This window comes from Trachymyrmex septentrionalis, unplaced genomic scaffold, assembly GCF_001594115.1.
Source record: "Trachymyrmex septentrionalis isolate Tsep2-gDNA-1 unplaced genomic scaffold, Tsep1.0 scaffold22, whole genome shotgun sequence".
Taxonomy (NCBI): Eukaryota; Metazoa; Arthropoda; class Insecta; order Hymenoptera; family Formicidae; genus Trachymyrmex; species Trachymyrmex septentrionalis.
Window position 1 is genome coordinate 4216812 of NW_017305375.1, and position 15331 is coordinate 4232142.

Here is a 15331-nt window from a genome sequence, read left to right on the forward strand (position 1 = left end):
TATTGTATATTTTATTTTATTGTAATGAATATAATTACCAAGTTTAATTGTACGACGCGTATATGGAACGACATCATAATGATCATGATTTATTTTGTTTACGTCGGTTTCTGAATCGTCGTTGCAAAAGCGGCACGTTTACGTACATCGCGAGTAAAGTCTAAGTTTAGATTATTCAGAGCTAAGGCGGTTGTTCTCTCGTAAACAAGCTGCAATTATAATTCAGTGAATGCAATCGAACGATTTCATTTATACGATCAACGTATAATTTAAATTTAAATTTGAATGTACTTTTTCTGTGAGTTTGTTATCTAATTGGAAAAATCATGCTTACTGTGAACATTGCACAATGCGAGTCAACGACGTCGAGCTTCCGAAGTTTTCCTTACGTCTATGATCCAAATTTATTGCGTCTCGGTGATCAAGATGATAAGCAACAATTTAAACGAATTAAAAAAATATATTTTTTTTAAATATCGTGAATTTGTTAATGAATTTAAATAAAGATTTGTAAAAATTTTAATTTTATATTTAATTTTATTATTAGCGTTTTAACAAAGAGCAGAGGAAATTGATATACTTTAGACAAATGCTTTGACTTTTTTAAATTCGTATTTTTTTGTCGACGTCTGCACGTTTCTCTTAATGATGTAGACGCAAACCATCATATTTCATTGCATTTGTACGTCAGAAAATCGATATGCAATCTATAAAATGTTTTATGTTAAATTATTCGGGAAACATACGTAAACTTTTATAATACAGTTATCTTATATGTAATAGATATACAGTTGCCTTAATTTTGCTTGCATTGAACACAATCATCATGGATATAATAGATATCATTACTTTCTCAAAGTAATCAATATTAAATCATCAACCATTTTTAAGCTACGAATAATGATAATTTAATGACATGATATTTATTTAATGAAATATATATATATATTCTTTTAAAGAAAATATTTTTAATTCAAAAGACGAAAAATTTTTTTAACATTTTTATTTGAAATATAAAAAGAAATTTAAATAAATATTAAAAGTATTTTAGAGAAATGCTTTTTTATTTACTTCTTTTCTCTTTAATAACATTTCTATTTATATAAGTTTTTAGTTTCATTATTTAACTTGTTAATAATGCTAACGATAATAATGACGAAATATTATTAAAATGCTTGTACCATTAAATTATTTTAAAAACTTCAAAGAAGCTGAAGAAACTTTTTTAGAAAGTTTTGCATATAATATTTTCAATTTCAATAAGATTGATATTATGTCTAAAATAAAGGAAGACTCCTAAAAAGCGATCTCTTCACATCAGGCAAATTATTCCCATCTTGAGCCTTTCCCAAAACAATGTATTCTCACCGATAGTGGTGATGACAGTGAGACAGTACACGACAGCATTCAAGAAACTCCAACTTTTTTGACCGCTATATGTATGCAAGCCAGCTTCGTGAGCTGTGTGAAGCTGTTCCTCGAACTCCATCAGCTTCCTGCGCGCCATGCTCTTCCAATCATCCTCCCTCAAATTATGACTATAATTCCACAGAGTGTCTAGGAAGTCACGCTTCACGCGTTTCACGCCACATTTATAGAATGTTTCGAAGGCACCCTCGACGAAACGGAAGACGAAACCGCCGAGGCCGCAGTAGATTATTATGAGCAGTAGTCCGGCTATGCAGCGATTACGCAGCCGCCTAATGATTGTAGTCTCACGTGGATTTTGTGCCACGAAGGTTTTAAACTCGCTGACGACATCTCTAAGAGCCCTGAAGAAATCTAATAGAGTAATCTTCTCCGCAGCTTCTTCCTTTTCTACTTTGATTTCTTCAACTTTTGAAGCGGGATTTGGTATGTCTTCAGTCTTCTTCTCTATAATATTTTCATCCTTCTTCCCATGCCAGAAGGACAACCAAGAAAACCATGATTTTTTCTTGTCTGCTACATCGGAAGACTGCGTTATGTTTTGAACAATATCCTCTTGCTCGCTCTCAGTGTATGTCAGATTTAACTTTCGCTTCCTCAAGTAACTAACTTCAACAGCGTCTTGAAACATGTCTACTTCCGGATCCAGGATGCTGCGTTCTCTTAACATATACTCCCTCTGAGCCCTCGCGAAATCCTCAATCAAACTTTCGTTACTCAGCGGGATGATCTGCTTCTTCATCTCGACAGAGGATCTCTTTACTCTTCGCTCTTCGGCAAATTTCTGCGATAAACTTTCACTCTTCTTCACTATTTTCAGATCTTCGTTCATATCTTCGGTCTGATTGTAAGGTCTCGAATGTGGCACGGAATCATCTCTCGTGCGAGACTCATCTTCGAACTTCTGTCGACTCGGAGACCTCTTCTCTCGGTTCAGTATTTCGGTGTCCTTCTTTTGTGCTTCAGGATCACTGATCCGACTCTTTCCGCTCGTCTTTTTCACCCTGGACTTAACTGTTTCCGGTGACTTTGTCCGTTTTCGACTAGATTCATCCTTTTCATCCTTTTCGTCACTGGAGTCTGTTGACCGGCTATATCTCTCCACGCGTTCTTTTGATCTCCTTTTAAGTCGTCTTTCGACCTTGCGAATTTCGACAGGTTTACTGGTCTCGCCGTTTGTTTCTTTCGGTGTCTCCGATGTCTCTTGGACAGCACTATCCTTAACTGCCTGAACAATCGCAGGTCTGATAACGTCTTTCTTTGTGGTACCATCATCAAACTTCTTCGCTACTTCGGTGATCTGCTTTACCGGTTGCGTGCTGTTGTTGTTAGTTGTTACAGAGTCAGTCTCACGTGTCTTCAAAGTATTTCCAGCCGTTGACTTGACGGCCACCTCGGCGTGTACAGCGATCATGTCATCTACGTTCGCAGAAACGTTCCTCGCGTCAGTTTTGTTCTTTCTTCTAGCCGGACGCTGCTCCAAATCATTCCCCATCTTATCCTTATTCTCTAATTCTTTCAAGGACACTTCCTGCTTCTGATGTTGTGACAGTCTATTTTCTTTTTGTTGCTGCTCCATTTTTTCCGCTTCCTCAGCCATCCTCTCCATTTTGGCGCGCCTCTCCTCATCCTCATCATCTGAAGCATCTATATGCGACGCAGCACCCCTCGATGAGGGATCAGGAGTTTTCTCACGCTTTCTGGCAGCTGCCTTGCGACGTCTGTGAACAATGTAACTGTCTTCCATCGCGACCCTTCGTCGTCGCCGTCGCCACTGTCGTCGTTGTCGTCGTTCGACGGTTTTCGTGTACGCGAGAGAGACTCTCGCGACAGGAACTCACTCGCGAGGCCAGCCCCAACGAGGCCGTGACAGAAATAAAACGGAGGCTGCTCCCACCATCTGCCGCCACCACCACCATCGGCACGGTGACGTTTGCTGCTACCAGCAACTGCGGCGGAACCGGATGACCGGCTTCACCGCAGCGGATATTGAACGGGGGCATCACGCGCAATCGAAATCGTGGCTTTGGCGTCGCGACGCCGCGCCTGTACCACTGCAACCCATTCGATCGCCCAGCTTGGAGGTTGCACTGCACCATCCGAATCGGATAACCCTTTAACCCTATGACCTCGTGAAAAATGAAAATTCTGTAATGGAGTCATTCAAATCTGCGTCAATTGTCCGATGTCAAACATCTTTTAAATTTTATGTTTGATAAAAAATAATGACGAATTAATGATATTAAGTATAAAAATGATACGAATTAATGTACGATAATTAAGTATCAAAATAAAGAAATAAAGAAAGAAATGAGTGAAGAAATAAAAAAATAACAGATAATGAATGTACTTGAATAATATTAAACAAATAAGTTAAACTTCTTCGAAAAAAAAAAATATTTCAACGTCAGTAATACAAAAAAATTACAAGAATTAAATTATGGTAAAATTATGATTAAATAACAAATACGTATATATCCATGTAATACTGTATTTATAAATGCTTTAAAATTATATTTATAATTATATCGACGGCATATATAAAGAAGAACCTAAATTATTGTCATATTTTGTAGATATTACAACTGAATTATTATGCTTTTAACAACAATTAAATCCAAACGGAACAATTTACGAGATTATGGAGAAATTAACGAGACAAAAGCGGCCAAGACAGAATTACAATGTAAAATATAATTAAATTATTATCTCAAGTAACCGCGATTTAATTCAAATGAAATAATTGAATGAAATGAAACCAGCGAAGAAAGGAAATTATAAAATAGTCATTTCTATATATTTAAACCAATCGACTAAAAAGAATCATTTTACCTTAAATTTATGATAATTGTACTTTTTTAATTTTTGATAATAAATAGATTTCAAGATAATATCATCTTGTTTTATATATTTATAACAGATTTAATATCATTTTTTTAATTCTCTCTGTCTCTCTCTCTTTCTCTCTCTCTCTCTTTCTCTCTCAAATATGCTTTATACAAAAAGTAAAAATGGTAATTACAACAATGCATTCAAATAATATTAAAATCATAATAATCAAAAACTTTTTTGTAAAAAATTAATTGAATTATTTACATGTAACAGAAGTTTCGATTAAATGTGAAAAAGTCTTCGATATACGCGAACTTCTTGCCATCTCGTTAACAATTCGTAATTGAGCATAATTTATGAATCAAAAATACAATACGCAGAAACGTATTTTTATTTACTAAATTACAACAAAATAATCATTTTCCACATTACTTCAAATTATCATCACAATAATGTTGTGTAACATGTTATTAATAACTATCATCATTACAATTAAAATAAAAACATGAATGAAATTAGATAAGAACTTATTATTGTTTTGATGAAAAAAATACATTTACACATTGTCCGTACGCAGCTTGAAATGTATTATGTATTTTTATTTTTTATAATAGAAATTGACAAATTTGATGAACGATGTGATTCTACTTAGTGACGCAATATATATGACTTCGGTTTTACTTTATATAAGTTTTCATATCATTGTTGTACAAGTTAATATTTTTGATAATCATTGGACTATTCATTACATAACTAATTTGGCATTTGGATAAAAAAGAACGAACTAAATTGTCGGGAATTATCAACTTGGAATTTGCGTTATTTATATAATTTTGATTTATATTTTATATTAATAAGGACCCGAATTGAAGGGTTGAAATGTTTACTTTATTTGTTTTGTTACATTCACACAAAAATAAAGAATTTTCTATGCATCCGAACAGCTGATGTAGGGCTTTTTTACATTTTTCACTGATAGATTCTTTCGAGCCTTATTTTATATATTTGAAATTGACAAAGTTATTTCGCAGAAATGTGCGAGAAAATTAATTCTTTCATGAACTCTTACGTCATTAACTTATTAATTAATAAATTCTCTCTATTTCTCTCATTTATTAAAAAAAGTATGTATCACTTTTTATTTAAAAAAAAATTGTCATAAATAAATGCAATTATAAATAAAATTTATCATGATGAGTAAATCTATATACACGCATCAACATATATCGATCAATTCGAAAATTTGCCAATTTGAATATTTGGCATCGCTTCCTCGCACTGATTTAATTAAAGTTTACTAAAGAAAACGATGATTATCGTACAAACATTCATTCATACGATTCCATTTAATTGCCAGATATTGACTTGCACAAAACATCTCGATATAGTAATTTTGCGCGATATTTTCCGTCCGATATCACAATACACTGCGGCTGAGTAAGCGCGCTTAATTTGGTCGAGCGAGATAACATCGTCAGAAGATTTCTCGCACTTTACATCTGTCAAGAACTTAAAAATGGCATACACGTCTATGTCCTCCTACGATCATCTTACTCAGTTCTTTTCCATTATATAATGACAGAACTCGAAATAGTACACGTGGGCACGCACAAAGTCGTACAGAAAGAATGCATAAATGTGCGCAGTGTTCGAATCGCCAAGTTTTTCACAACTGAGACAGCAAGAGAGACGCGTAGGATATACGTAAACGCATATTATACATTTGTGGGAGCATTTCAATGCCTCATACGATCGTAGATGTTGCGACAAATTTTGAATCAGTTCTCCTTTCATAGAATTTATTTGATTTTTTATTTTCAATTTTTAATCTGGTCGTCCATGCATCACGTAGAGTTTAATCCAAATAATCTAACGCAGGTACAGGCGTGCAATCGGTCCGTGTATAAATAGTGCGAATATGTCTGAATAAACACGAAGAAACCGATGTTTCTAGATAATCTGTGTCATTCCTCGTGAAACGCAGCACTGTTATTTTGCACTTGTGTTCGAGATCATGAGTTAGATTCTTAAACAATTCGGAAAATATTTTTTCCACAGTGTGAAAAGTTATATAACTGTATGAAAACAACAGGAGCAACAATGTATAACGAAATTCCTGAATCTTTTGTTTCATTTTCTTTTTTATTTTTTATTCATTTTAAATCTATTTTTTACAGTAAATTACTTTTTTATATTATCTCTCATATCATCATGATTGTAAATCAAACTATTAGCGAAATATCATCGCCGATACATGAAACTGTATCAAATATTTCGCGCAAGAGCGCAAAAATTGCACAAAACTGAGTTATGTACGTCGTGTATCACAGTAAAAATTCACAAAGTGTGAATTTTTTGTACAAACAACTGCGAAAGTGATTTATTTTATCATATTTTGGAATAGCATGTTAAACTCTCAATAAATAATTTATGAATGGAAAAATAATTGAATGACACAGTAAATATTTGTAAAATATATTTACATATATAACTTTTGGGAGCTGACATCAAAATGTGTAACATATTAATTCTGATAGAGTTATTGATTCTGGGTCTGTAAAGCTCGTTTAACCTATTAATTGTAAAATATTAATTAATTTCAAAAAACCAAAATGACATAACTTGTACTTAAAAAAATGAATACTAATAAATTTATTTTAATAATTCAAATTTGCAGATGTAACAAAAATCGAATATCTGACAAAATAAGAAGATAAGATTCTTCAAATCATAAATAAGATTAGTAATTCCTTTTATGGTTTTCATAAAATATTGTTACACAAGAAAAAGAGCTTTTTATTAACACAATTAATAAAATTAATAAAAATTCTGTCATAATGTAACAATTATTTTATTTATTCTTACACCTACAAGGAATAAATCCATTTACATTCTACAGAGATCTGCATTCACACCGCATGTATCTATATTACCAGAAACCGACACCATCCATATAAATCTATATGCAAAGCAATATGCAAGAATTGAGCTTGAAATCACGTCGCGCACGCAACGTATTGATTGTATATATAATACATTATAACGCATATACGCGTCATCCCGCTGCTTTATTCCTCCGCTAGCTTTTGATTTCTCGCTCGAGGAGAAAGCTGCGCAAGATAAATAAACTAAATGTCATCAAATCACACAAATAAAAATAACTTCCACGAACTTTATGAGAACGGGGACGGTACAAGTTAAAACACCATCGTAAAATGTTTTGTTAGAATCGAAGTATTTTATCATAATAATAAAATTTCTCTTAAGATACTTGGCTTTTCTACTTTTAACGAAAAAATATGTGTCTCATACGAACATCGTTCTATTTCCAGATACGCATAAATAGTACCAATTCGTTTTTTGTCTATCTCTCTTTCCAAAGAAAATAATTATTCTCACGTGTTGAGTGTATTTTTAAAAAGCGTGAAAACAAATTCTTTTTAATAGGGAGATAATATTAGCGATATCGCATACAAATTCAATATCAGAATTCTTCTATTAATTAGAATAAGGAGCATGGAAAAAAATATTGTTGTATTAATAGCATTAGCTAACAGTAGTCTAATCGAAAATAATATTTTTAATTCAATAACAATATTAATGAAACAAATATGTATGCTCTTGTTTTAATAAAATATTTATTTGATCAAAATAGTTATTGAATTAATTATTTTCAATTATCATTTTTTTTTTCTTTTTTGTGTACGCTTGTAAATTTTAAAATGTTTTATAAAATTTTATGTCGCGTTAAACGGCATCTATAATAAGATTTTAAGATGTAAAACTTGAGTTTTAAGTAACAAAATTGATCGATTATAGTTGATTATTCTTTTTTTTCGACTGTGATTGGTTAAGTCTTACTTACTTAAAGCTTAAAGCTTCAAATTCACGGCTTAAAATTTCATTGTAGATGCTGCTTTAATTCTGCTAAGATCAGGGATGTTAAAAGTGGCAAGAAATGCGGCTATTGTACTCACCTATGGTCGTATAAATGGTGCCACAGTAGAACACGGCATTCCAAAACGTCCACACTTCCTCGCCTTTATCTTTTAAACCCCGACCGAAGTACTCATACAAATATTTTTCGTACTCCATTATCTCTTTCGCCGCTGCTCCTCTCCAACGAGACATATCTGATGCCAACACCGAGTCTTCGCATAATCCAAGAATTGTGTCAGCCGTATCATTTCTACGATTGAAAACATTTATGATGGCCGATTCGTAGTCGATTCTTTTACTTGAAGTTGTCTTAAGTATAGTTTTAAAATGTCATAAGCCAATCAGAGAGCCGTATTAACATCTTAAGACATTACTTAAGACAGGTCTTAAATAAGAATAAAGAGCGGTCTTAAAATAAGAATCGACTATAATACCGACCAATGTGCAAAAATTTATTATTAACATTTTTATTCATATGATGACAACTAAGTTATGAAAAAGTATCAAGTTTTTCTTTTATATGCAAGCGACTAACTTGAGCCAATTCATTAAGACTTTTCATAGAATACGAAAATCTTTATAAGATCGTGGATGAAACTCTTAGTGACACGTGTCACTTCTACAATTTTTATAAAATCCAAGAAATAAATGTCTCCATGGCATAAACTTTGCCAATATTCAGCACTTTCTCCATTAGAATCAAAATAAACTTTCGTTGGCAGAGTAAATCCTTGAGGAGGAATTCAGAGGAAAACCACGAGGATGGCATTAATTAAATACTCTCAATATATACTAGATTAGATTGATATTCTACAAATATGAGGCGCGTCAGCTCAATAAAAGAGAGAGAGTTCTACTACAAATCTTACATAATGGCATTCTATTATCTAGTGAAGGAGACAAAATCCTCAGCCACTCCTTGATTTCGAGGGTTAATTTCAGGCGAAACTTCTAATCAATCAAATGAAGATACCGAAGAAAGATACGCACGCTATAACCATTGATATCAAGAAATCACTATTTCCGAATAAATAATCGCGCAAGCGCTTTGGATTACATTAAATTTTAGCTAATGGGGATACATCTGTTAATGGTACAATATTTCACCGACACGCAATCATACAAAGCATCTTTACTATAATATTTATGTGCTGACTGTGATTTTTTCCAACTGTAGTCGAAACGAACGTTGGCCTTCATAAAGCAGAAATAATCTAAACAACTCTTATTACCTTTAATGTTCTCACAATCAGTCTAAATATTGTGTGCCTATAAATGTACGATAAATGAGCATTTAATCGATCTTATCTTACCGCACCTAACACTCGAGACTAATCTCATATGAATAAGAATAGCCGTCGGAAACTTCACCGGTCTTTGTCCTGAAGCCAATCGATCGCTAGAAAATTGCAACCAAAGAAAAGCATAAGATCGTGCTCGTCATCATTATGAAGGCGCAGAAGAGTCGTAATATCATATTTGGCGATATTTATGCGAAAGCACAATTTCTGCAGCTTTAAAATTACTGTCACATTTAATAATAATATCTTTTATGGAAAAAATACATTTTTTGCATAGTGTATTTCTCAAAGAGGCAAAACAATTATCGCAATTATTTTTCGAGCTACCCTTAATATAATACTAATAATTTGATATTAGCCAATTTATTATTGAATGAAAATTAATTACTTACTTGGAGTACTAAAAATATTGAACATTAGTGCTTTCAATACTTTAAGTAAGTAATTTTTATTTTTTAATATATTAAATTAGCCAATGTTAAATTGATCAATATTAGATTTCTGTAGAGATTGAGTCGTAAAAAAGAAAAAATATTCACCATTAGTGTAATAGTTAATTTCATTATTTATTTCATCAATTGAATGGCTAATGTGAAATAAATACATAATGAAATGAAAGTATAACACTTTTTAAAAAACGATATTGCTCTTTTATAAAATGATATTGTGTGGGATATAGAAATCGCACAATAGAGTCGAAAGTAGGTGGCATTAAAGCAACTCAGCGAACAATGTTGTACGATCGTGAAATCCAATATCGGTTAGTATGATTAACAATTGTTGCGCTGTATATTCAACACGCAGCATTAGCAAGACTAGGTGGAGACCAGAATTGACATTATCGACAACGAGTTTGTATTGAAAACGCAGTATCGTATTGATCAATTCGCATATCATACAAACAGATGAGAATTAGATCAGGATTTACGTATATTAATCATTTGATTATATGCGGGAGCTAATTAATAGATCATTAATATATGTTAAAATCGTATTATACGTAGCGTTTTCTTTTTTTTTTTTTGCTCATGATAGGATTTGCTTGATTCCTTGGTTTACTCTCGTATTTTTCCGAAATAATCAACGATTTTTTACGATACGTATTCATCACATCCTTGGAACGCATTCAACAAACACTACGTTTTAATGAAGAAATAAATAATAGATCTTATTTGTAATGACCAAAAAATTTGTGAAAGTACTCTGCTAATTCGTGATCAATATAAATCTTAATTTTAAGGGTTTTCTTAGTATTTTTTACAGTGTTAGATAATTTATATTAAGTAGATGAAAGAGTAATTAATCAGTATCTTATTATAATATCAAATAAATGTGTAACGAGCTTTTGATTCTTATTTATATCTTTTCTGGATAATCGACTTTTTATTTCTGAACATACCTTTTCTGCCGAATGTTCGAAACAGCAACTTTTTCAATCGATCCTTCAACCGTTACGAAAATTATCGCCCCAATGATGCTATACAGAAGTATGACAACGAATAAAAAAATATGCGTGAACCATTTCTTGCTCCAGGATCTGACCTGCACATAGCATTTATATTATCAGTTTTTAATCATTGAATAAATTAACAAAATATGATTTATGTGTTATGATTACGAGCATACGATTAAATTAAAGTCAATGATATTTTTTTTACCATATATGCATATTAACAATTCTTAAATAAATCAATGTTATAAAATATAATAAGTTATAAGCTCTGGTCAAATCATTAACCAAATAATCATGCCAATAAGAGCTGACACAAAACTTTAATGTATTTTTAAAAATTTTATTCAATGTATGAAAATTAATATTAAATTAATTAATATTATATTAATTAATATGATTTTTAAACATTAGAGAATTGTATTATTGTTTAAAAATTTATTATTAGAAATTTGTTAATAAGGTGATAATTGGGAAGTTACGGAAAGTAAATAGTTGTTATTTTGTAAGGAATGGATATAAAATTAAATGAATTAAATATTACTCTACAAAATAATGTCTAATCAGTACAATTTTATCAGCACAGTGCGAACAAAATATATACATTTATAAATTTAAATATAAACATTATCTATAAAAAAAATAATCATTTTGATTTATATACATTTAAAATCTCAGCAAAAGCAGTCGTTTTCATGAAAAAATTTATTTGAAATTTTTTGAAAGCACTATTATTAATATTAGAAAATATATTTAATAATTTTCACAAGCAATTTCACATTTTAATTGGTATGAAAATGATCATTGTTTTAAAAAATCATTAAACTATGCATTCGAATTACTGGATTCTTTAATAATATTTATTTTTACAAGTTTATACATATAAGAAAACCAATTTGCACAGTCTGAATAATTCCTAAATTATGTGTTATAAAAAATTATATATTATATGTATACAAAACGTATGAACATTTTATCTATTAGATAGACGTGTTTTAGTGATTTAAAAATTAACTTTGTTTTTAAATAAAATATATTGTTATGTTAAAATTTGAAAGAATACCAACTTTAAGTGAAAATGTATTAACCTTTTATTTTAGGACTATTAGCTCTAAATCTAATAGTTAATGAGATATTTTGTATTTTTTTCTTGATAATTTATTTTATGTAATATCAAATTGGAGATTTAAAACAGCGGTGCTTAATAGTGTACACGAATAATCTTACTTTAATGCGATCTATTTCCCTTTTTTAACGTAAGTGCTCAAAATTTTATTAATATTGATATTATTTAAGGTAGTTCTTTAGTAAATCAAATTACTATAGAAATGTCTAATTTTTTTATATAATGAAATTGAAATACCAAAATTGATGTGTGCAAAATTCTACGGTAGATAACGATGAAATAAGAAAGAAAAAAGAATGAAAATAACTTTTTATAAATTTAAATTAATGACAGGCTCACAGACACTTCTTTGACTAACTGCACACAAATCTTATCATAGACTTTCCTCAAAAATAAAATTATAATAGTTTCAAAAATTACGATTTTAATGATCATAAAAAATTATAGATCATTAGCCATTCTATTATAGATAGATATTCACGTACATAAATTTGCATATAAATTTAACCTCGAAAAGTAACCATAATCTTATCTTGTTTTCGTTCAATGAAGATGCAACTCTTGATTTACTATCGCATGTTCCATATTATTTCATTAAGATATACGGATATTTTTAATATTTTATCTAAATTATGCAGATATTTATAAATTTGAGTGTGTCCGGTAAATATCCCTAATATTCGAATAAATAAATAAAAAATAAATGAAAATATTTATTCGAATATAATTCTTTTTTATTTGTCAAGAAACGAATAAATACTTTTTCATTCCATTTGAATGAATATTTTTTGAATATGATTACGAATATTTTCATTTTGTATTCACTCTATATTATCTGCACATTATAGCTTGCAAGCCTGCAAGAAAAAACAGAAATCTATAAAAACAATGGCTACGATTACATCGCGCGCTTAGCACCGCCTCTTATACAATGGGGCGCCCTTGTTTAATCTATAAGTTAAACAAAGATATTTTCATTGGAAATAAATAATATATCTCGGAATTTAATGTCTACAGACCATAATGAACGACGCGCCCAAGATATCTTATAACATTACTGTGACGTAACCGGAATTATATCGGAATATGTATGGCCTTCTAATAGACATTTATAAATTAAAAATGTATTACTTTCTAAAATAGTTTTTTAAATTTCTAAGTTTCCTTTCTAAAATTTGTACATTACAATGACAAAAATAAATAAAATTAATTTTTTTTTACTTAAAGTCGTCAAAGTGCCGGTTATAATTAAGGGTAACGATTGCTTATTGGAGCTTTTTTCAGTTTGTATTTTGTTTGAATGAATATCTCATTTTAATTAATAAATATTTAGAGTTTTTTTATAAATAAATATTTTTTGAAAAATTTAAATAAATATATGATTACACTTTTTTTTATGTAAAAATTTTGAATAAATACAATTTGGAGCTTAATTACAATTTTTTGTATCTATAATATTATATTAGGCACACTAGTGAGCCTTGATGAGACATTCCAAATTTTTACTTTATTAAACAACTACCTTAATCTAATAATTATAACAAAAAAACAGCACTCTAAATTATTTTTGATCTAAGCATAATGCATATCTCAAGAATTCTTTACTTTATATACTATATTTTATATATTACTTTATATACTATATATTTGGTATTGTTAATGATTTATAATGTTTTTTAATATATTTATTTAATGTGAACAAAAATTAAAAATATTAAATTTGAAACATGGCAGGAATTCTCCACCATTATTGATCGATTAATTGAGTAATTATGTTTGCAATGCTTTCTTTGACTCTCACGCATAGAATAATCATGTTGGGACTATATTTATGTACAGACGTTTAGTGCATGATATATTTCCAAAACTGTCAAAATCAAGTTACATAAAGCAAATTTTCCAGAAATAAAGTAAAATATCTTGTTAACTATTATTTAGAGCCAGATTAATATGTTAGAGATAGATTAATAAGTTTATAACTAAAATTTGACACTTTTTCATATTTTAACAAGAAATATATTTATTTTAATTAAAAAAACTTTTCTTTATTTTAAAAATATATTTTATTTAAAAAATTTTTCGTTGATTTACAAATATTTTTTTATTTAAAAAATCTTTGAAAGAGTTGTTTTTATATTGTTTCATCTAAAAACACAATGTCATCTTTCGAATACTTTATACATACAAAAATATATTTAAAAAATTGAAAAAATATATTTAAAAAATATACTACATGATATGCTCGAAATCGTGTAAATTTCTTATATAACAATTTTTTTTTATAAAACACATTTTATTGATAAATAAAATTTGAAAGAATACCAATTTTGATGAGTGAACATATATTAACCCATATTAACCTTAAATCTAATAGTTAATGAGATATTTTATTTTCTTTTTAATAATTTACCTATTTCACGTAATATCAAATTAGAGATTCAATAATAATGGTGCTTAACAGTGTACACGAATATTCTTACTTTAACGCGATTGTTTATTTCTCTTTTTTAACGTAGATGCTTAAAATAAAATATTGTTATTATGTATTGATATTATGTAGTATATTCTTGCCCAGGAAACCTCTACCAAATATTGCCGTTTGGAATCGGCGTTTAAACTGTAAGTCTCCATATACTTTATATATGATCTGTGCGCCTACAGATATATGAGAGGGAAGCGCCTACGCGCTGAAGACAGCGTATGTATAGCACTTGAAGATTATTGTTATAGAGCGTTTACTAGCAAGGGCACTATATAATATTTTCAATGCTTACATCTTTGTTTGCCAAGGATGAAATGAGTCAAAACATCATATAGTATCCTTGCTACTAAACGCTTTATAACAATAATCTGTACCTACACCGATTCTGAACGGCAATTTTTGATAGGAATATTTCCTGGGCAAATATACATACTAGTTCCGAAAGAAGCTACGAGCGTACGAAAATTTGTAATTCTGCCGGGGATTAAACTTATTATTAAGAGATCTTTAGTATAAAAGATCTTTGCGCTGTCTGCTATAAACTACGCTCGCGCTTAACTATAACAGTATTACACTTTTCAGTATGTAGTATAGGTAAAATGTATTCTAAAAAAATATACCGAGGTATTATAAAAATAAAATGTGCCTAGGTACAGGTGTTTTAGATAGTACCTTAAATGTACCTAGTCACAGATACTGTCATTTATTAATATAAAATTTATATGAAGTATATTATATTTTATAAAAATTTGTTGTATAATTTGATAATCTAA

At 29.9% G+C, this 15331-nt stretch overlaps 1 protein-coding gene across 1 annotated transcript in view; it reads right to left on the reverse strand.

The window, feature by feature from the left end:
* The window catches only part of LOC108748403, a 23718-nt gene that overhangs the window by 4129 nt on the left and 4258 nt on the right, over positions 1–15331 (reverse strand). The window contains 4 exon segments of the mRNA XM_018486555.1: positions 1369–3330; positions 3333–3557; positions 8238–8449; positions 10900–11042. Coding sequence (XP_018342057.1) covers positions 1369–3330; positions 3333–3557; positions 8238–8449; positions 10900–11042 — 2542 coding nt within the window.